Source organism: Aquarana catesbeiana, linkage group LG02 (genome assembly GCF_042186555.1).
Source record: "Aquarana catesbeiana isolate 2022-GZ linkage group LG02, ASM4218655v1, whole genome shotgun sequence".
NCBI lineage: Eukaryota > Metazoa > Chordata > Amphibia > Anura > Ranidae > Aquarana > Aquarana catesbeiana.
In genome coordinates this window covers 91551528-91575100 of record NC_133325.1, presented here as the reverse complement: position 1 = coordinate 91575100, position 23573 = coordinate 91551528, and the positions used below count along the sequence as shown (strand labels likewise).

Sequence of the window (23573 nt, the reverse complement as noted above, 5' to 3'; positions counted from 1 at the left end):
AATGCTAACAAGCTATTCAGTGTGTTATTGGCTCTTTTAGGCCTGGTTCACACCTATGCATTTTTTAGTGTGTTTTCAGTTTTGCAGAAACATACTACAGTCCATTTAACATGGTTTCCTATGAATGTAGTTCACATCTGTGCATTTTGTGGAAAGGGTCAGGGATTTTTTTACTGGTTTTTGGTTCCATAGACTTCAATGGATCAAAAATGTGTATTGAAAAATGCATCTGGAATATGCAAACTGCAACCTGCATAGGCGTGAATCAGGCCTTAATACGGAGCATGGTCTAATATCTTTGTGTAGAGTTTTCTAAGGTTTTATTTTAGTTAGTCAGCTCTGATCAATGAATTTGTGCTGATGAGTTAATTACATTGATTCCAGGAAGCTTTGATGTCTTGCTTTGAATATATCAAAGAACCTTAGTGATTCTAGGAACTGAAGACAGAAATAAAACAATGATTAACAGACACCAATCTAATCTTTCAGGAAGCAAGTGGGACACTGTGTACAATGGGACAGCAAAGGAGCATCTGTGTGACCACTTGAGCCCTGGCTGTTTATATCGGCTTCATGTTTTCTGCATCAGTGAAGGCGGACAGAGTCAGGTAATGATTCCTGAATTAATTTGAAACAGACATAAGATTAGCTGTGTTCATAAATGTTTAGATCTGACAACATACAGGGTTTCTCAGGGGCACGCCTTTGCTAGACCTCACCTAGAGGTAACAAGCTGATGGCTGAGCTGGGCTTGTTTCAGCCCATAGGATTTTCATAAAAATGCGTTCTAATAAAAAATGAGTAGGCATTTCTATATGGCTTTTTGCAGGTGAAGCATCATTTAGTCATCACATCGTTGACTTTTAACCACTACCTGGTATGATAGTCCAACGCATTGTGAATATAGCAGATAATTATGTTTTAGACTTTGCTGTGGAATTATAGGATTGCGCCACTGGCATGTCTGGTATGTTGCTGTCTTTAAATGCACTTGTGCCTAGAATATGACAATTAAACTATTTTATATATTCTTATCAATAACAAAACAAGCCTTCGCTCACCTCTCTAGCTACTTGTACTGACAAGTAATTAACAACAAAACTCTAAATTGCTTTTTCAGTGGCTCCTAACAGTTAAGAAAAGCCACTAATTGTTGCAGTAGAGGACTGCCATTCTGCCAAGATTCTGTTCTCATAGAACAAAAGCTAAAGTTTCAGTGCCTGCTTTGTGAACTTTAAAAATGTATTTCTCCAAAATGCCTATAGCTAGAGTTGAATTTTTTTATGTTTTGACAGGGTTTTTGTTTTAATATTTGTTTTCTTTCTTGCACGTATGGAAGTCATAATGGATTGGTTATATACTGCACTTTCAGGTTATTCTACTGTGGCAGTCTCAGTTTTAACACTCGCCCCATATAACCTTTCTCATGCAAGCCTCAGTTTCTTGTCAGTGTTTTTAGGTGATGGACACATTCTTTGTGAAGAGACTATTTGTAATTGGGGAATTTTAAGATATTTTATCAAGAGCAAGGGTAAATGTTCATGCACATGGCTTCCTCTAGAAGGGAACAGGTGACTTTTTTTCAAAAAGCCACGAAAATCATAGTGTCTTCAAAATTGGAAAACACCAATGTACTGATTAAGGGAGAGGTGCACAAATGTCTCCCTCAGCACATATGGACCCTAAAGTGACCAGCATAGGTTCTAAGAAGGTGAAGAAACCTCCTGCAATGTTTCCTGTCCATGCTTTCATTAAGTGTGTCTTGTATGAGGACTGGAAGCATCTTGAAAAATGCTTCATGCAACAATAACCTATTGATGAGAAGAAAAAAAAAGGTGATTCAAGAGGTTGATCTAGCCATTTCTTGTCTCATGATTCCAGATAAAGATTACAGACTATCGGGAATCCTGCAGACAAGCATTCTGAGGCCCTGCCAAAGGCTTCTTCTGCCTTATGATGCCCAACTGTCCACCCCATAGCATTTGTGATGGTGGTGTGTCAGACTCTTATGCCCCGTACACACGGTCGGACTTTGTTCGGACATTCCAACAACAAAATCCATGGATTTTTTCCTACGGATGTTGGCTCAAACTTGTCTTGCATACACACGGTCACACAAAGTTGTCGGAAAATCCGATCGTTCTAAACGCGGTGACATAAAACACGTACGTCGGGACTATAAACGGGGCAGTGGCCAATAGCTTTTATCTCTTTATTTATTCTGAGCATGCCTGGCAATTTGTGCGTCGGATTTGTGTACACACGATCGGAATTTCCGACAACGGATTTTGTTGTTGGAAAATTTTATATCCTGCTCTCAAACTTTGTGTGTCGGAAATTCCGATGGAAAATGTGTGATGGAGCCTACACACGGTCGGAATTTCTGACAACAAGGTCTTATCACACATTTTCCGTCGGAAAATCCAACCGTGTGTATGGGGCATAAGTCTGGTCTAGACAACGGATGGACAGGAATCTCGGTGGCGCTGCGGCCAGCTCTTCTACCCAATGGCAGTTAGAATGGTTTCCAGTGGCCTTGCAAGATAAGCAATGCGCTGTGTCAATTTTCTTACATTTTGCTGCTGTCCGTGCAGATGTGTAGGATCATTTATCTGAAATTTTGGCCAGCAGAACCAGCCTGTAAGAAAAGATTGGACAGATTGCCCTTTGAGAGTAATCGTCTCTGTGGGAACTCTTTGGATGTGTACATCAAGAAGGTGACAAGCGGCAAAAACACATTTTTACTCAGTAAAAAAAAATTAGGGTCTCCATGAGTAAATTGTTTACAAGGCTTTTCACGGACACCTGGGTTCAGGAAGTCATCTATTCTGGGCACAAGCTGGAATCTTGAACCCACCCTTCAACTTGGTTTTTGTTTTCCAGTCTATCTTCATCTCCCCTACGAAGGGAGGATTTACAAAAAACTGTGGCCCAACTAATGCTACTGGAAGTTGTGACCCCCAGCTCTGTAGCAATAGAGATTTTTTTTTAACCTGTTCACAGTTCCAAAGACAGATGGGACTGTCAAATATTTGGACCTCAAATATCTGAACCCATTATTGAAGGTCCCAAAATTCTGGATGGAACCAACGAGTTCAGTCATCGCTGCCCTCTGACCAGGGGACTTCAAGATATAGTGGACATACAGGATGCATACTTACACATCCTGATTTTTCCCTCCGCACCAGCGTTTTTCGTGCTTTGTGGTGGAAAATCATCATTATCTGTTGGTAGCCTTCTCCTTTGGAATAGCCAAAGCGAGTCTTCACAAATTTGCAGTCCAAGTTGCATTCCCAAGGAATCCTCATCCACATTCTGGGCTACCTAGAAGATCTCCTTCTGCAGGAGAGATCGGCAGAGGTATTGTCAGAGTGCTTATAAAGGATGATTTAAGTTCTTGCAGAGATTTGGATGGATTCTCAATCTCCGTCTCCTTTCTGGAACATCACCTGGAGTACCTGGGTTTGTTCATGGACACGGCCCAGAACAAGGTGCTTCCTCCTCAGGAGAAGGTTCTTTACCTTTGTGCGCAGGAGCAGAACCTTCAGATGGCTGTGAATCCCTCAGTGAGGGCGTCTATGAGAATCCGGAGGACCATGGTGGCTTTGTTGAAGGCAGCACTGTATGCTTAATGGCATTCCAGGCCTCTCTTTTGGCTGTTGAAGCCCAGGTCATAAGCCAGAGGGAAATCTCAGATTTTGTGATTCCCATTCTTCTAGGGCTAGACAGGCAACATCTCAAAAAGTTTGCCATCATACTTCGAAGGTGTACTTCCTGTGGTGTGGGACCCACCCTCGCAAAAAATCTGTGGGACGTTTGCTCATCTTCCTGCAGTCGAGGCTGGACCAGGATTTAGCTTTGAGTACTCTGAAGGAACAAGTTTGGGCTTTGGACATTCTATTCCAGAGACTCCTTCCTTCTTGGTCTCTAGTGGAGGCCTTTACACAAGGGGTTGCTCACTTCATTGGTTGCCAGTGTCACTGTGGGACCTTCACTTGTTACTTTCAATTCATCAAAAAACACCTTTTGAACATTGAACATGAGAGATTACCTTGTTAGATCCTATTGGTAAGGTGATTTTCCTGGTGGCACTTACCTCTGCAAGAAGGGTATCAGAGCTTTTAGAGCCCCCTACGCACACACACATACAAAAACGCATGCATTTTGGTGCCTGCGATTGCCTTACACATGTTATGTATCACTGTGCAAAAATTCTAGCATTAGAACCCCTGCATAACATTACACTGATGACCTGTAGGAGCTTTTAAAGTATTGCCTATGAAAAAATATAGGGTAGTGAGGTTTTTTGCTGTATCATGGGTGCACACACGCAAAGCCCCTACAGGTCATCAGTTTATTGTTATGCAGTTCTGGTGCTAGAATTATTAAATTCATTTTGAGTTGGGGGGGGGGGGGGGGGCGGTTGCAAGTAGCTGGTCTTGCCCAGGGCACAAAAAAGTCTATCACTGGCACTGGATGCGAAATATAACCCATCCGTTATGACTTCAATAACTGTGTCCCGTACTGTGCGATAAAAAAACAAATGTAAAAATTGTACTCCAAGAAAAGGATTTTACAGGTACTTAAAAAATCCAATATCTTAAACATACAGTACAGTTGTTTTCAGCGTGTGTGTGTGTGTATATATCTCTATAGTGAACCTTTGTCTTTCTTTGTTCAGCCTTCAGAGACTTTAATAGTGCAGACCCCAGCTGTGTTCCCTGGTCCTTGCCAAGCACCCAGACTCCAAGGCAGACCTCGAGCAAGAGAAGTGCAATTGCGATGGGGTATTTACAAAATGTTTCTTCACTTTTGCCTGCAATATCAGCAATAATAGGGTTGTAAATCTGCAATATAACTAGATTTGGAGATTTTCTTTGTAGTCAGGAATATTCTAGTACTTTCTGGAATTTTTCTAAACATTGTCGACTATACTACTTGACATTACCGTCTTATGTTTGCTGCATTTGTCTATTAAATATACCATTGAATGCGTTTTGTTATATCTGCCCAAAAAATACCTGTTGACCCTGTGAGAAATTCAGAGTTGTTCTGTGCCTAATTCCCTCTGCTTTTTTTATAGTAGGGAGTACAGTTAGCCCTCCCAGTTCTTACCTTGGACTACTAAACAATTATTCCAAATGTTGAGGAGTTGGAGAGAGATTCCATAGCTTACAACGAGTAGTGGATAGGGCCGTTTTTTTGCCAATTGATCAGTGCTACGGGCTGTAACAGGCTGCTTTAGGGCAGGAACTTGCATCTCTGTTATTTTGCAGTATCTTTTATTTACACATTTTTATTATTTACTTACAGCACCCCCTGTGGTAGACGGTGGGTCTCCGGTCACCTGCTACAGTCTGGAGATGTGTATGTGTGAAGGTGACCAAAAAGAGGTGTACCAAGGAAGTGAACTTGAGCACACAGTGTGTGGCCTTCTTCCAGGAAAAATATACAGCTTCCGGTTACGTGCAGCTAACAAAGCTGGGGTAATCTATTATTTCCTCACAATTTGTATCACTTTCTTTCTGCTGCCAGCACCGTGAATGTGACAGCAGTTCTGCTTCTAAAACACAGCAGTCACTACAATTTATTGTACATCTGAGGGCTGCATGTAATCATTTTTAACATTTATAAAGCTAGCTGATATTTATGCTTGCCACTCCTACATCAAATGCAAACTGAAGAATCAGGAGGACATTTCTTCAGGTCCTGCATAAAGTGCTGTGAGCTGCATAAAGTGCTGTCCTTTTTTTTTAGTCATGAATTCTTTGACGACCTAATAAAGAATAAATGGCATCACAGGGGTCGGCCTTCCTCAGGGAACCAACTATACTTTACTGTACTGATTATCCTCTTTAACAAGTAAAATTGCATATAATTTATCGGTAGATAAACTCCTTACAGATATATTTTCATTATTTTTCTTAGTTTGGACCATTTTCTGAAAAGTGTGAAATTACAACAGCTCCAGGACCTCCCGAACAGTGCCGACCTCCTCAGATAACCTGCAAGTCTGCAACATGCGCTCTCATACACTGGGAGGTAAGGTGTGAAACCGACAGTCTTACATGGGAGATTTGGCTGAATAACCCAAGTTTTTAACCACTTCAGCTCTGGAAGATTTACCCCCCTTCATGACCAGGCCATTTTTTGTGATACGGCACGGCATTACTTTAATTGACAATTGCGCGGTCGTGCGACCTTGTACCCAAATGAAAAAATAAACAAAAAACATGTTTTACTTTCTGCTATAAAACTTGTGCAATAAAAACAATAAAAAAAATCGAATTTCTTCATCAATTTAAAGTGATTGTAAACCTTGTAAAATAGGATGCATTAAGGTGAAAAAACACGAGGGTTTGCAACCCCTTTAAGCCAGTATGTATTCTGCTACATATTTTTTTTTTCTTCCATTCGTTTTTATTTTGTTTTTTTAATATGCAAATTTTCAATACAAAAACAACAAAATCCATTTCCATAAATACATACTTCTAAACTTCACAGTCCTCCCACCCCTTCCCTATTTCTCTGTTAAAATTAATATAGTACAGTCACAAAGTTTCTATATGTTTTGAAATTCGGGTACCAATCCTGAAGTATCAATCCATGCTTTCCATATTTTTTAAACTAAATTTTGCCTCCCCTTCTTATATAAGCACATTTTTCCCTTATTGTGTTATTGACCATTCTCAGCCAATTTATTACAGACGGTGTCCTGGGCTTTATCCACTTCAAAGTAATCCCCTTCCTAACCTGATATAGGCATCTCAGAACTGCGATTAGTGCAGACGCTGATCCCACATTTTGCTCCATATATCCCAGTATACCCAGTATTGAGTCCATCTGTAGATCTAATTCAAATACTGAATTTATTTTACTCAGCACCTCTTCTACCAACATTCTCAGCACGGGGGCTCTACTCTGTTCTAATCTCCTTTCTTTAAATTGTGTTGTCAGTGCGTGTCTTAACTGTAAATACTGGTAGAAATTCTTGTTTGAAAACCCAAATTCATCTTGTAGCTCCTGAAATGTCTTCAGCTCCTCTGAGATATCTAATTGCGATATTCTTACCACTCCCCTTTGTTCCAATTATTAAAGTTCTCCAGCCCCTTTAACTTGGATAGATTTTTATTATCTCAGATAGGCGCATTTTCTGTAAATCCAGAGTATTGAAATATTAACTGTGCTGTACTGGAACTCTTTAACAACAGTTTTGTTGAAAGGCATTGACTGTCCTTTCCCAATGAGTTTGCTCCTAGCGATTCAATTAGGGATGTATGTGGGGTACAGTACAGTAGCGCTCGTGAGCTGTAGCTAGTAGTATCATTACCTACCTCCCATCCCCCCCACCTGTTGAAGCCGAGCCACTAGAAAATGGCTCCAAGGGTGCGGTATTGCTAAACCCCCTTTATCTTTAGGCAACTGCAGTGTTCTCAGGCGAATTCTGGCTTGTCCCTTCCTACATATCAGATCTCTAAAGAGGCCCTCTAATTTCCTAAACCACACGCCAGGAATCCAAATGGGTGAATTCTGTAAAATATATAAAAGTTGAGGCAGCCAGATCATTTTAATCAAGCTACAACGGGAGACTACACCATGTCTTACATTTTCCCTTAAATACTTTTATTAAGGGCTCTAAATTTTTTTGGATATACAACTTCGGGTTTACCGCTATATTTATTCCCAGATATTTGAAGCTTTCCACTACCTGCAAATGTCCAGCGCTCTCAGGGAACTCCTGTTCCAGTTCATCAATGGGAAGAGGAACAGCTTTCTCTCAGCTGATGGAGAGCCCAGAGAATACACCAAATCTTTTTATAATATCCTTTGCTGCAGTTGGCTACTGGTTTGCATCTCCCAAGAACAAAAGGATATCATCCGCATATAATAACATTTTTTCTTCATCCGCCCCTCTCCTAAAGCCTCTTATACCCCCCACTGTTGTCATGGCTATAGCCAAAGGTTCCACCGCCAGGGCGACCATGCGCACCCCTGCCTTGCGCCCCGGAACAGAAAGAAACATTCTGAGACCCTTTCATTAATCTTTACTTTCGCCCTTGGGTCAGTACATAACAATCTTACCCATTTTGTAAAGACAGGACCGATATTAAAGGCTGACAGCGCCGACCACAAATAATGCCACTCGATGCTGTCAAATGCTTTGACAGCGTTGATGGACAACATAAATAATAAAATAAATACAAACTGATCAGGATGGATTATAGTATGAATTCTTTTACTTCCTCTGCTGGCTAGAATTTTTGCCAGTAGTTTAACATCTGCACAAAGCAGAGAGATTGGTCTATAAGATGCAGTTTGAAGAGGGTCTTTCCCTTCTTTTGGTATCATTATGATCGTCGCTTCTGTCATAGATACTGGTAGTTTTTCCTTTGGTGGCATTATCTCCCCATATTCCATATAGATTTCATTTGATAATCCATCTGGCCCTGGTGTTTTATGGTTAGATGAGTCCAATATTGCCTCCTGTAATTCCTCAATGGTAATGGGCAATTCCAACAATGCCTTATCTTCCTCTGAGAAGTGTGGGATAGTTAAACCCTGGAAAAATTCTCTCATTTCTCCATCTACTTCTCTTTCCTTAGACCTATATAAGTCTGAATAATACTCTTTAACCACTTGCCGACCGGCTCACGCCGATATATGTCAGCAAAGTGACACAGGTGCGCAAAACAACATACCCGTACGTCGTTGCGTCATCCACGGCTAGCGGGCGCGCACCCGCCGCGTGAGTGTGCCCGCGGGTCCCGTGTACACAGTGTGCGCCGGGGGACCGCGATCGTGGCACGGAGAGGCAGATCAGGGACGATGCCTATGTAAACAAGGCATTTCCTGTTCTTCCTAGCAACATGACAGGAATCTACTGCTCCCAGTGATTGGAAGCAGTGATCTCTGTCATGTTCTAGTGAGCCCATCCCCCCTACAGTTAGAACATGCTGAGGGAACACAGTTAACCCCTTGATCGCCCCCTAGTGTTTAAACACCTTCCCTGCCAGTGACATTTACACCATCATCAGTGCAATTTTACAGCACTGATCGCTGTATAAATGCCAATGGCCCCAAAATACTGTCAAAAGTGTCCGATCTGTCCACAGCAATGTCGCAATAAAAATCACAGATTGCCGCCATTACTAATAAATAAAATTAATAATAAAAATGCCATAAATCTATTCCCTATTTTGTAGACGCGATAACTTTTGCACAAACCAATCAATATACGCTTATTGCAATTTTTTTTTTTATTTTTTTTTTACCAAAAATATGTAGAATACATATTGGCCTAAACTGTGGAAGAAATTTTTTTTTATATATATATATTTTTGGGGATATTTATTATAGCAAAAAGTAGATATTGCTTTTTTTTTTCAAAATTGATGCTCTTTTTTTGTTTATAGCGCAAAAAATAAAAAACGCAGAGGTGATCAAATACCAACAAAAGAAAGCTCTATTTGTGGGGAAAAAAGGAAGTCAATTTTGTTTGGGTACAATGTCGCACGACCGTGCAATTGTCAGTTAAACCGACACAGTGCCGTATCGCAAAAAAGGGCTTGGTCAGGAAGGGTTAAATCTTTCCAGGGCTGAAGTGGTTAAATACATTTACTATTTCTGACGGACACATGGTCACCCTTCCAGCATAAGTTTTAATGGACGTTGAAGCAGTTGTAATAGTGTTTTGAGACTTTGCCAGAAGGGCCAACATGTGTCTGGTGTTTTCCCCCTCCTCATAATGGGCCTACTTCAGGCAGAACCTTTTATTCTCAGCTTTTTTTTAAAGGTTAACGTACGATATGTGTTGTGCTTCAGTCCACTTAGCTAGGTTATCTGGTGATGGGTCTACTACATATGCTTTTTCTATTTCGGTCACTTTCCTCATTGCTTTCATCTCCCAGTCCTTTGTAGATTTTTTCCTCTTGGAGATTTGCTGAATAAGGATTTCTTTACCCTATACCCTGTGTTGCTACTGTTCTATTATGCCCTAGAAATTCCCGAAGTGTGTCTATCACCTGTTCTTTAGGGGTAATCAACTATAGCCAAAATGGATTTACTCTCCATTCGCCCCCATCCCACCGTTTTCCCAGTCTTTTTGCCAAAACTAAATGGGAGTGGTCTGACAATCCTCTAGCCTCGTATTTAATGTCCATTACCATTGTAGCAAGGGTATCATTCCCTACTGCCATATCTATTCTAGAAAGTGAGGAGTATGAACCGGAGTGGCATGAAAACATTTGAGCTGTTTGGTGGCGTTCACGCCAAATATCCCTCAGCCCTGTCTCTCTAAATATCCTGTACAATGACGTGTATGGACTCTGTTCAAGTCTCTTTCCCGGAGGGAACTTATCCATCTGAGTATTCATCACAATATTAAAATCTCCCACTATCAGGACTGGTATCCTTGGTTTATCTGCCACGAACGTGGAATGGGTTAGTACTCCTATCTGTCAGTTTTTTGTTGTTTAGCCCACTGGGTTGAATGAAAAAAGACTCTACGTGTTTACTAGGCTTTGACCTACTCTCTCTCCCTTTCCTAAGTGTGTTGTGCAGAGGATTTTAGGACAATAAAATAAAGAGTGATGTTAGCCATGATAAATAAATTTCATGATTTTGCAATTAATACAAGCTTTAAAACCTTAGACCTTTTACACAGACATTTAGCAACTCCTGTGTGCTGTGGAGTAAAGCCACTGGTGCTTTTCGGCACCCAGGGACAACGTGTGCTGCATACGGCCACCAATATAAGTGAATGGCTGTACACGACAACCACATTTACATTAGCACAAGCGCATACAGCCATTCACTTGTATTGGCGGCACATGCGCTCCCCTGGGAGCCAGAAAGCACCAGTGATTTACACCTCAGCACACAGCAGCTAGTATGCATCCATGTGCATAAGGGCCTAATTGGGGATGTGCAGTTGTGCTCATAAATTTACGTACCCTGGCAGAATTTATGATTTCTTTGCCATTTTTCAGAGAATTTGAATGATAACACAAAAACTTTTCTTTCAGTCATGGTTAGTGTTTGACTGAAGCCATTTATTACCAATCAACTGTGTTTATGCTTTTTATATCATAGTGGCAACAGAAACTACCCAAATGACCTTTAACATCAATGACAGCTTGATGTCTTTTGTGGTATTTGTGGATGAGGCTCTTTATCTTCTCAGATGGTAAAGCTGCCCATTCCTCTTGGCAAAAAGCCTCCAATTCCTGTAAATTCTTGGGCTGTCTTTTATGAACTGCACGTTTGAGATCTCCCCAGAGTGGCTCAATGATATTGAGGTCAGGAGACTGAGATGGCCACTCCAGAACCTTCACTTTATTCTGCTGTAGCCAATAACAGGTCGACTTGGCCTTGTGCTTTGGATCATTGTCATGTTGGAATGTCCAAGTACGTCCCATGCGCAGCTTTCTGGCTGATGAATGCAAATGTTCCTCTAGTATTTTTTGATAACATACTGCATTCATCTTGCCAACAATTTTGACCAAATTTCCTGTACCTTTTGAAGCTCACACATCACCAAAACATCAGCGATCCACCTCCGTACCATTCATCATAGGCCTTGTTGACTCCTCTCCAAATGTAGTATTGATGGTTGTGGCCAAAAAGCTCAATTTTGGTCTCATCACTCCAAATGACTTTGTACCAGAAGGTTTAAGGCTTGTCTCTGTGCTGTTTGGTGTATTGTAAGCGGGATACTTTGAATGTGCGTAGTAATGGCTTTCTTCAAGTGCCTCCTTATTGTGCATCTTTAAACAGCCATACCACATGTTTTCAGAGAGTCCTGTATTTCACCTTATGTTATTTGTGGGTTTTTCTTTGCATCCCGAACAATTTTCCTGGCAGTTGCTGAAATCTTAGCTGGTCTACCTGACCGTGGTTTGGTTTCAACAGAACCCCTCATTTTCCACTTCTTGATTAGAGTTTGAACACTGCTGATTTGCATTCTCTATTCCTTGGATATCTTTTTATATCCCTTTCCTGTTTTATACAGTTCAACTACCTTTTCCCGCAGATCCTTTGACAATTCTTTTTCTTTCCCCATGACTCAGAATCCCGTAACGTCAGTGCAGCACTGGATGAAAGATGCAAGGGTCTGTCAGGAGTCCAGAAACTCATTGACCTTTTATACACATACAATAATTACAAGCAAACAGATCACATGTGAGGATGGTTACCTTTTAATAGCCATTCAAACCCATTTGTGTCATCTTGTGTGCATGTTATCAGGCCAAAATCACCAGGGTGTGTAAACTTTTGATCAGGGTCATTTGGGCAGTTTCTGTTGCCATTATGATTTAAAAAGAGTAAACACAGTTTGATTGATAATAAATGGCTTCAGCCAATCACTAACCATGAGTGAAAGACTTGACAAATGTGCCACGTGGTTTACAAAAGGAGGTAAAAGTACATTAAAGGGTACCATCATCCCGATTATGAATATAAACAAAAAGTGGGGTTGAAAGAGAAAACAAAGCAGAGACCTCTCCAATAGGGTCCTGCCTCTTTCACAATAATACAGGGACTATTGCGGTACCATAAGAAAAGAAATTTGTATATATAAAAAAATATAAGTTTATTTCAAAATTGATAAAAAGTCCTACAAAGGACATATATTGTACATAGTCATGATTACACATACACAAACAATGATAATTGTTTACAGCATTGTTGATACTAAATTGATATAGCTAGTGCCCATATAGAGACATGGACAGAGGTTCTATAGTGTGATACTTGCAGACGTGACCTCTACGGTTTCGCGGTCACAGCCGCTTCTTCAGGAGGCGTCTGATAGTATGTGGTCTATGAGGATGAAAAACAATACAGTATCAACATGACAAGCAAAAATACATACGTAATTGTCACATGGTGCATGGATGAAATTGGAGAACATAGCTAGGATATTGACATTCAAAAATTGCACTCACCAAACTGTAACCCTGCAGGTTCTCTGGAGCGATGTTGTGAGACGCCCTCAAAGAGGCGTTCCCCCGGGGGCGGGCCAGGGAGGCAGATTGGGGTAATACTATTGTAGAAAATTTCAATGGGGTAAGGTTATTAAGGATTAAAATGGTGTGTTCTGTGTAAAGAATCACCCGGGTGTGTCAAGGTGGGGAAAAAAGGGATAGAAAAAGGGGGGGAAAAAGGAGACAGAAAAAAGAGACAAAGAAGGGGAGGAAAGGGGGGGGGGGAGAAATGGGGTAAAGATAGAGTGAGAAGTGAGGAGGAGGGGAAGGGAGAGAAAGGAAGGATAGAAAGAAAGAAGGAGGGGAGGGGGAGGGGGAAGGGGAAGGGGGGAGGGGGAAGGGGGGAGGGAGAAGGAGGGGGGGAAAAGGGGGGAAAAAAGGAAAAAATGGGGGGGGGGGAGGGGGGAGGAGACAGGAGGGGAGAAGTGTGGAATGAAACAAGTACCCCAAAGTACCTATCAAAGGGATTGAGAAGCACATAGAACTAACAAAAAGAAAATTAATGGTAACAAAGGGATTTTTACCTATAAAATTATTATTGCTGTAATGAAAACCCAGACTAAAAGGCTGTTGGTACCCAGAGTGACATGACTAGTATAGTCAGTGGTCAAGACGCCACACCATTCCTCTACAAGGAGTCACTGTGAGAAATATAAATCAACGAAAGAGATATTGTAAGTGATATGAGGAATGAAAAAACAAGTTACAAAGTATTTTGTGCCGGGCAAGAGGGGAAGGAGTACCCTATAGAAGTAATGGGCACCCCCGTCGTTTTTTTTTTTATATATACAAATTTCTTTTCTTATGGTACCGCAATAGTCCCTGTATTATTGTGAAAGAGGCAGGACCCTATTGGAGAGGTCTCTGCTTTGTTTTCTCTTTCAACCATGAGTGAAAGAAATGTTTTTGTTCATATTCTCTGAAAAATGGCCAAGAAATCATAAATTCTGCCAGGGTATGTAAACTTATGAGCACAACTGTATATCTGTTTGGTATGCAGCTTTTCAGTGAATGTGTAATTTAAAAGTGAATCTTCTTGTCCCACAATTCTAAAAGTAATAATGCAGGGTGTACATCCTACAAGGTGCAGACTATTTAGGTTCTCATTGTAATATTCTAATTTGTTTTGTAATTTTTACAAAATTTAGCAAACAGAGTTTAGCCATTAAAAATAATGTGCGTTTATTCTGCGTTTAGTTTCTCTTACCTGGAAGTCAGTCGGCATTGTGAAATTCAAGTTATGCATTCCAGTAGTTTGTGTAGTATGTGAATATATGTTGATTTTCCTTTATCATTCTTCTCACCAGAGATTTCCTCACCTTCCTACTCTCATCAGATGACCCCTGACAAGAGCATATCCTTGACACAAATTAATAGCATAATTATTTGAGGGCTTAGCTGCAGCAGGGGGGCTTTGGTGGCCTACAGATCAGCAGACTTGGGTTTAAGGGTTAGTGCTAGCTCCCTAGTCTTAGGGTTATTATTGTTCAGTCCTGTCTGACCCTTCGTGACCTCAGGGACTATAGCATGCCAGGATTTTCTGTCCTCCACTGCCTCCTGGAGCTTGCTTAACTTCATGTTCATTGTTTCGATGATGCTATCTATACATTTTGTTTTCTGTCGTCCTTCTCCTGTTTCCTTCCATGTTTCCCAGCATCAGGGTCTTTTCCATTGAATCCTCTCTTTGCCTTAGATAGCCAAAGTATTTGAGTTTCAGCTTCAGGATTTGTTCTTTCAGTGAATATTCAGGGTTGATTGCGACAGTCTTAGGGTTGTTATGTGCATCCTAAATGTGAAATTCTTCAAAAATGTGTTGAGATAAATATTACAAAAATCAATTAGAATATTTGCTCAGTAGATATAAGATTTTCTTTGTGTATATAATGCATGGTCTGCTCTTTTCTTCCAACAGACTCCAAACAATAATGGTGCTGAAATTACAGAGTACCGGGTGGAGTGGGGGGGAATGGAAGGTTGTATGCAGATTTGCTATTGCGGACCTGGTTTGGCTTACGAAGTGAAAGGCCTTTCACCAGCAATTGTCTACTACTGCAGGGTTCAGGCAAGTTTACATTTACTTGTTAACATGACACCAATCAATCACTTGTGTGCATGAAGTCGTGTCCAGAAAAATAGCATTAACACTAGTGGTCTTTAAAATGGACCTTTTGGTAACTGTATAAGTGGGAATAAATTCTGGAACTGTCACAATATATAGCAACTGAAGATGTTTTCAAACATTTTGTTCTATCAGTCATTAACCACTTGATTTTACCCCCTTCATGACCAGAGCATTTTTTGCTATCCTGCACTGCGCCACTTTAACTGGAAATTGCGCGGTCTTGCAATGCTGTATGGAAATTTAATTTTTATCTTTTTTTTTCCCCCACAAATAGAGCTTTCATTTGGCGGTATTTGATTACCACTGGGTTTTCTATTTTTTGCGATATAAACAAAAAAAAGTGTATATTCTTTGGCTTGTGTTAAAGTTATAACATCTGGTATAGATACTAGAATTAACTGGCACTGACATCAATATTGACACTAATACAGTGATCAGTACTAATGCTATACACTTTCACTGTACTAATGACACTGGCTCGGAGGAGGTTAACATCTAGAGGTGATCAAGGTGTTAAATGTATGTCTAACAATGTTTACTGTATGTGTTATGTTTCCCTGCAAGATCGCAAAACGAAAGATCGCCTGTCAGTGTTCGGAACTCTGTGTTTACAACACAGAGCTCCTTTCCCTGAATGATGGAGCCAATCAGCGGCACCCGCTAGTTGACTTGTGCTGTAACAAACCACAGCACAGCTGGGGCGGTGGGTGCACCTGCACCCCCTACCCGGAAACGCTGATCACATATCAGTATATATGCGTGGGATGGTTGGCAAATGGTTAAAAAGCAGTCCATGAGCTCCAGGCAAGTGACTTTGCCAGTTCTGAAATAGCACCAGTGTGCTGCAGGCAGGAAGAAGCATCTCCTCAGTCTCCTCTCCCCCTAATGATCAGACTACAGCTTTAACTTTGTAGAGTCAGATGGTGAGAAAACTGCGACGGGGTTGATCAGTGTCAGATGTGTAAAAACAGCTAAGAACTGCATGGGCACCAGGGTTTTATGTGACTATCATTGAGACAGCATTTCAGTGCAGACACTGGATAGTGCCTGAACCAAGATGACTCTGGCCTTTTGGAGAGGAAAGCAGATGAATAAAGTCAGGGGAATTACTGTGATATTTGTGAATGGTAATTTCCTGGAAGTGTTTACACATGGATGCACTTGACATGAAGCAATGGGGTTGATTTACTAAAACTGGAGAGTGCAAAATCTGGTGCAGCTGTGCATAGAAACCAATCAGCTTCCAGGTTTTTTTTTTTTGTTTGTTTTTTGACAAAGCTTAATTGAACAAGCTGAAGTTAGAAGCTGATTGGCTACCACGCACAGCTGCACCAGATTTTACACACTCTAGTTTTAGTAAACCAACCCCTCTATGTCCAATGCTACGTCCACTTTTAAAGTACAATCAAAGGCTCCTATATAACAGCCCCCAAGCAAATACCAAATCCAGTTTGTGATGCACAAGCCTCATAAGGCAACCAAATCCTTCTTCGTTTTGGTCTCACATGCTGCCCTTCTCAGAGACTGCAGCTCACAGCGGGAGAGCTTCAGCAATGAAAGGCAGTGCTGTATATCCAGAAAGTTTTGGGTAGGACTAGGTGTGACCAGGTGCTGATTGCTTCTTAATCATCAGTGACCGTGCTGACAGCCAAGCCCCTTGTAACATTTTTCTTCTCACTGTAGTGCAAGCAGACACAACCTAGAGTGACAACTGTGCGCTGAACTTAGGAGCAGTGCAACATCACTGTCATTCTATCACAGGAAGCTGCATTAGATAGCAGGATCAACATGTATTTGTGGGACTTTGCAGGGGAACTAATATGCACTGCTACGGCTCATATTTGTTTTAATGGGAGGTCATAGTTCCTATTTAAAGTGGATGTAAACCTTCTCCTATACCCAGTGAAGTGAACAGCCTCAGATAAACAGGGATGAAACAAATCTCCCTGCATGAGTTTTTTATGTATATCTGCTGTCTTCAGCTTTATATACTGTTTAGAAAGTGCACGACCTGTTAGAATTTTCTCTTCCTGGTTCACCTGTGGGTGTGGATTCTTGCCATACACTGTGAGGCAACTGATTGAAGGAAAGGCACACACCCCCTCCACATAGGCAGAGACATGCAGAGCTGTGCTGTGCATTAATCAGCTCTCTGCTAATCTATTTTTAGCACCCAACCCAAATTCAGGCTAGTTTTATCACAGTTGATGGAGAACTCGTCAGAAGTTATCATGCTGATAACAGAAGAACAGAGCAGGAGAAAGCCACTGGACTTAGGGCTTTGAAGAGAGATAAGAAAACACTGCAGATATATGTGCCCAGCTCAAATTTCATGAATCGAGTTTACATCCATTTTAAGTAACCAAAAGGTCAATAGTTCAAAATTGAAAAATCTGCTTTTTTAGTCAGTAATTTAAGCCTAATGCGCAAATGCCCATTATTGTGCAGAATGAGAATACATTTTCGCATTTTTGCACAAAAATGCACGAACGCATTAATGTGAAAATACGTGCAAATACATATCAAATAGGGTCTGAAAAAGTAGATGCTCAAATAGGAGTATCATGTGCAAGATAAGTATAAGTTTTTAGCAACCTTTTGGGTAGACATTTACAGTTATGGGACCACCTGCTATTCAAAAAGTATATGAATAGTGATAAGAAAGAGACCACCTACTGTTTTGTGCATTTGCTTTTGAAAACTAAAAAAAAAAATATAAGAACAATAAAAGACAGCTGCAAACTGGTTCCTATGTGATGCATGTTCGCTTATGATTTTTTTTTTCTTTGTATTGCCTGTAACCTGTGAGAAATCCTGAGTGAATTTCTTCTGTTATCCCATGATTGCAGGCTGTAAACGTTGCTGGTGCAGGTCTTTTCAGTGATGTCGTGGCCTGCCTGACACCTGCCTCTGTGCCGGCTGCTGTGACAAATCTCTGGGAAATGAAGGAAGATGAAATGGACAGTCCTCATTACTCTCCTTCCACCTGCCTTGCTATACAGTGGGATAGACCATGTGACCACGGTTCCGAGATTACTGGCTACAGTATAGACTGTGGAGACAAGCAGACTATCTCTGTTGGGAAGACAACTAGCTACATTCTAGACCACTTACAGCCTGATACCACATACAGGTAAACTGCAACATAAAGCTGGCTAATCCACGTTAATGTGTGTTTTTAGTTTTCCTCCATTTTACTAGAATTATGGCATTTTTCTCAGTGGAGTTAAGACTGTGAAGATGGGGATTTTTGTTACAATGTCTGAGTGCATATTTCTGTAAAGTAAGTTGGTCTTGAAGCACTTTGCTATATATATATATATATATATATATATATATATATATATATATATGATTTTACCTCTTCATGATGAAGGGTAAAACAAATCTTTACGCCTGAACACAATTTTTCAAATTTGGCATGTGTTAAGCCGACCATAGATGGTTTGAATCTCAGTTGGTTGAGCAGGGACCGGAGGAGATTTAAACCATCTGTGGGCTGACAGATGGTAACCAAGTCGATCCATCCATCGATCAACTTGGGTCCAACCTGCATGTTGGAATTTCAGCTATAGCCGCTGGCAATATTCGCTGTGTTCTCCTGGCAGGGACAGCTGCCCGTACCCCCCCGCAAGGAGAACACAATTGCTCCAAGAGAGGGATTCCCCCATCAACACTGACTGTGAGAATGGGGGAATCAAGCTATTTTCTTTCCTGCAACCCGAGGTTGCAGGAAAGAAAGTTGCATAATCTATGGCCTGGCTTAGTAAAACTGTACAAATCATTGCAAATAGTGTATCCAGAAGAGAATTATACCTTGTTTTTTTCAGGATAAATTGGGCTTTCATTTTGTAGTAAATGGTAATGGATATCTCCCGATTTATTTTTTGTATTATCAAAGGAAAACTGGCACAAAAGATATTTTTTTAAAATGTAGCTGTGCATTTCTTGCTATAACCATAACCTACCACCAAAGAAAAAACTCTTCTCCTTCTGACGATCGCACACCACATATGTATATTATTTGTTGTTTGTACCCACGGTAGGGCTCACAGACAATAGTATGTGTTTTGCTTTCATTTTATCCTACCTAAAACACACTGACACTAACTTATACTACATTTATAAAAACAAAATGTGTTTTTTTTTTTTTTTTTTTGTGTTTTTTTTAATCCTATTTAAAATACACCGACTCAAAATTTTGACCCAGCCTTTGACTTTGACTCCACCACCCCTAACCCCGACACTGATCTAGATCAAACCTTGATCTAGCTTTTTTCTCTTTTTTTTTCTCTTCTTTGTTTACACTTTTTTCCTTCAAATGTATAACTTTCTCCATTCAAGAGTAGAAAAAACAAAGGGGTGGGCTATACATTGACTGATCACTGTGATAACCAATCAGAGGCTATGACAGTAATCAGGTGATCAGGAACCAGGCCTTCTGATTCCTGATTATTAAGAAGTATTGCCTTTTCTTCTAAAAATAAGGAAAAAAATGTTGTGTATCAACCTCAAGATCTTGGCTGTGTACCATCTGTTTAGCAATTTTATTTTTATTGGTAGACAACGGACATAAAACTGCTGTTGTAAATAAAGGTTTCAACTATTCGGGAACTTCTTTTTTTCTTGCTGTTTACAAGTTCATGGACCATCCAGCCCAAGCCTTCCTCTTATTTCCTATTCATTCATAAGCACACATTAAAAGCTGTCTAGCAAAAGCCAAGACACAGCTGTCTACAAAATGTCCACTTATTTTCTGTAGTCACGCTTTATCTCTTCTCCTTCCAGAATACGTGTTCAGGCCCTAAACAGTCTGGGAGCTGGTCCTTTCAGTCATTCTGTTAAATTAAAAACCAAACCCCTTCCACCAGAGCCACCCCGCCTGGAATGTGCTGTTTACAGTCACCAGAACCTTAAACTGAAATGGGGAGATGGGACATCCAGATCCATACCTACAGACTCCATTCAGTACCACCTCCAGATGGAAGACAAGACTGAGAGGTACAACCAAAATGGCGATTTTGTTATATATGTTAACCAAAAAAAAAAAAAAAAAGCTCTTGGGGAGATCGTGTCATTTTTCCATTCTTGTCTCATGTGATGTGATATTTTGTTTACGGTTACTATTTGATTTGTGATATAACATGTTTAATCATTTCACCTGCAGATGTGGAGATAGTATAGACTCTAGTGTACTAAAATTCTGTGTAAATTGTCTTTAAAGTGGTTCTAAAGGCAGAAAGGTTTTATTTTTATCTTAATGCATTCTATGCATTAAAATGAAAAACCTTTTGTGTGCAGCAGCCCCCCAATACTTACCTGAGCCCCAACTCGATCCAGCGATGTTGCATAAGAGACTAAGCTGTCCAGGACTCTCCCTCATGATTGCCTGAGACAAAGCAGTGGGAGCCAATGGTGCCCGCTGTTGTCAGTCAGTGAGCCAATTAAGAAAGAGGGGGCGGGGCCAAGCCGAGGCTCCGTGTCTGAATGGGAGCAGTCGGCACGAGGGAGGGGCCAGGAGCGCCGGCGAGGGACCCGAGAAGAGGAGGATCTGGGCTGCTCTGTGCAAAACCACTGCACAGAGCAGGTAAGTATAACATGTAATAAGACACTCGCGCCTGGATGTAATATAACAATAGGATTGGGCCGCTGCTGTCCAGTATTGTCCCTACTAGTAGGGCAAAAAAAATGTTTAAATGGTAGTGCCTGCTCCTCCTTGACATTAATATCTCCAATGAGTATACCCGTGTGGGATTCCTATGTAGTTGATAACCTAGGATGAATTAGTATGGCATGTGACTATGTATCATGATGGTCTAGTCATTATTTACATACATACATAATTGTTGTGAACCAAATGACACAGGTGCAAGTAATAAGTCCTTTTTTTGGTGTAAAAAGGTGCTATAGTGCTCCGTGTCTCAGCGGTGTCATATCCACCTCCTGGGAGTGGTGTAAGATACCAAACTCACCAGATGGGTTGGACTCCTTTTGCCTTCAGACAAAAAGGAGTCTAACGTGCCTGTGGGTCATTTACTGGGGACCAAATCCAATGCAGTGTTCTCTGGTGTCCTCCTGTGTCTCCTCTTTAATGGTTATCCTCCAATTTGTGACTCTGGGGCTCCAGGAATAAACAGTATGCCGCACGTAATATAGGAAAAAGAAAACTCCTCATAGAGTAATATCCTCAGGTTTAATGATAAAAAACAGTTTACAAAATATCTAAAATACTGTCATGATGACAGAACCGGTGTCACTGTAAAAACCATTGGCCTAAACTAGTGTAGAGAGACATGGTCACAACTCCCCTGACCAGAAGTGACGTTTGAGAGAGTCAGCTTAATGTGTTTCGTCTTAGAGATGCGACATTGTAAAAAGCAAGTGAGTATAACATGTTTGTTATTTTTAAACCAAAAAAAAGAGACTTTAGTTTCCTTTTATCCACTTCAATACTGGGCACTTTTACCCCCTTCCTGCCCAGGCCAATTTTCAGTTTTCAGTGCTGTCACACTTTGAATAACAATTACCCGCCCATGCAACACTGTACCCATATGACATTTTTATCATTTTTTTCACTTTCTTTCCGTGGTATTTAATCACCTCATGTTAGTATTTTTTGCAAAATAAATGAAAAAAAGACCAAAAATTTTGAAAAAAAAAACCTCATTTTTCTTAGTTTCTGTTATAACATTTTTCAAATTAATAATCTTTCTTCATAAATTTAGACCAACTTGTATCCTGCTACATTTCCTTGGTGAAAATAACCCAAATAAGTGTATAATATTTAGTCTGTAGGAAAGTTATAGAGTCCACAAACTATGGTGTATATATAATCTAAAAATCGATCAATCCTGATGTATTGACGGCCTCATTTTCTGTGGCCCGAAAATGCCAGAACAGTACAAATATCCACCAAATGACCCCTTTTTGCAAAGTAGACAGTCAAATGTATTTAGTAAGAGGCATGGCGAGTTTTTCGAAGTTGCAATTTTTTGTCACAATATTTTGGAAAATAAAGAAAATATTACATTTTTTTATTTATTTGCACTTTTTTTTTACATGCTGTCACCAGTTTAGTACAGCGTCTTTATACAACTAGTATGGCGGTGATGATCGGGGACACTGACTGGTGACAGTATGTAAAAAAAAATATATATATATACTGTATATATATATAATATATATATATAATTTATTTACACCCCTCACATTTTTGTAAATATTTATTATATCTTTTCATGTGACAACACTGAAGAAATGACACTTTGTTACAATGTAAAGTAGTGAGTGTACAGCTTGTATAACAGTGTAAATTTGCTGTCCCCTCAAAATAAACTCAACACACAGTCATTAACCACTTGCCGACCATCCGCTGATGCGAGTGCCCAGTGGTCGCGATCACCGCTGGGCTCCCGCGATTGCTTTGGGCACGTGGAAAACCGGGATCTGTGTGTGTAAACACAGTTTCCGGTTCTCTGAGGGGAGAACAGACAGATCGTCTGTTCATACAGAGTATGAACAGCGATCTGTAATCTCCCCTGCACAGTCCCATCCCCCGTTCAGTTAGAACATACAATAGGGAACACATAAATATTGCATTTTTTTTTCAAAATTGTTGCTCTTTTTTTGTTTATAGCGCAAAAAATAAAAACCGCAGAGGTGATCAAATACCACCAAAAGAAAGCTCTATTTGTGGGGAAAAAAGGACGTCAATTTTGTTTGGGTGCAACGTCGCACAACCGCGCAATTGTCAGTTAAAGCGATGCAGTGCCGAATTGCAAAAAGTGCTCTGGTCAGGAAGGGGGTAAAATCTTCCGGAGCCGAAGCGGTTAATGTCTAAACTGCTGGCAACAAAAGTGCATACACCCCTAAGTGAAAATCTCCAAATTGGGCCCAATTAGCCATTTTCTTTCCCCGGTGTCATGTGACTCATTAGTGGTACAAGGTCTCAGGTGTGAATGGGGAACAGGTATGTTAAATTTGGGGTTATCGCTCTCACTCTCTCATACTGGTCACTGGAAGTGGAAAAAAAGAATTGTTGCTCTACATAAAGATGGCCTAGGTTATAAGAAGATTGCCAAGACCCTGAAACTGAGCTGCAGCATGGTAGCCAAGACCATACAGCTGTTTAACAGGACAGGTTCCACTCAGAACAGGCCTGACCATGGTCGACCAAAGAAGTTGAGTGCACGTGCTCAGCATCATATCCAGAGGTTGTCTTTGGGAAATAGATGTATGAGTGCTGCCAGCATTGCTGCAGAGGTTGAAGGGGTAGGGGGGTCAGCCTGTCAGTGCTCAGACCATACGCTTCACACTGCATCTGCAATTGGTCTGCATGGCTGTAATCCCAGAAGGAAGCCTCTTCTAAAGATGATGCACATAGCCCACAAACAGTTTGCTGAAGACAAGCAGACTAAGGACATGGATTACTTGATCCAATGTCCTGTGGTCTGATGAGACCAAGG

General features: G+C 40.7%; 1 protein-coding gene across 7 annotated transcripts in view; it reads left to right on the top strand.

Moving 5' to 3' along the window:
• Nucleotides 1–23573, top strand: part of FNDC3A (fibronectin type III domain containing 3A) — a 459441-nt gene that overhangs the window by 372455 nt on the left and 63413 nt on the right. For all 7 annotated transcript variants that reach the window (XM_073613177.1, XM_073613181.1, XM_073613178.1 and 4 more), the window contains 7 exons: nt 490–608; nt 4682–4787; nt 5314–5486; nt 5929–6042; nt 14899–15048; nt 17958–18241; nt 19897–20109. In XM_073613177.1, the coding sequence (XP_073469278.1) occupies nt 490–608; nt 4682–4787; nt 5314–5486; nt 5929–6042; nt 14899–15048; nt 17958–18241; nt 19897–20109 (1159 nt within the window). The remainder of the gene's footprint in view (nt 1–489; nt 609–4681; nt 4788–5313; nt 5487–5928; nt 6043–14898; nt 15049–17957; nt 18242–19896; nt 20110–23573) is intronic.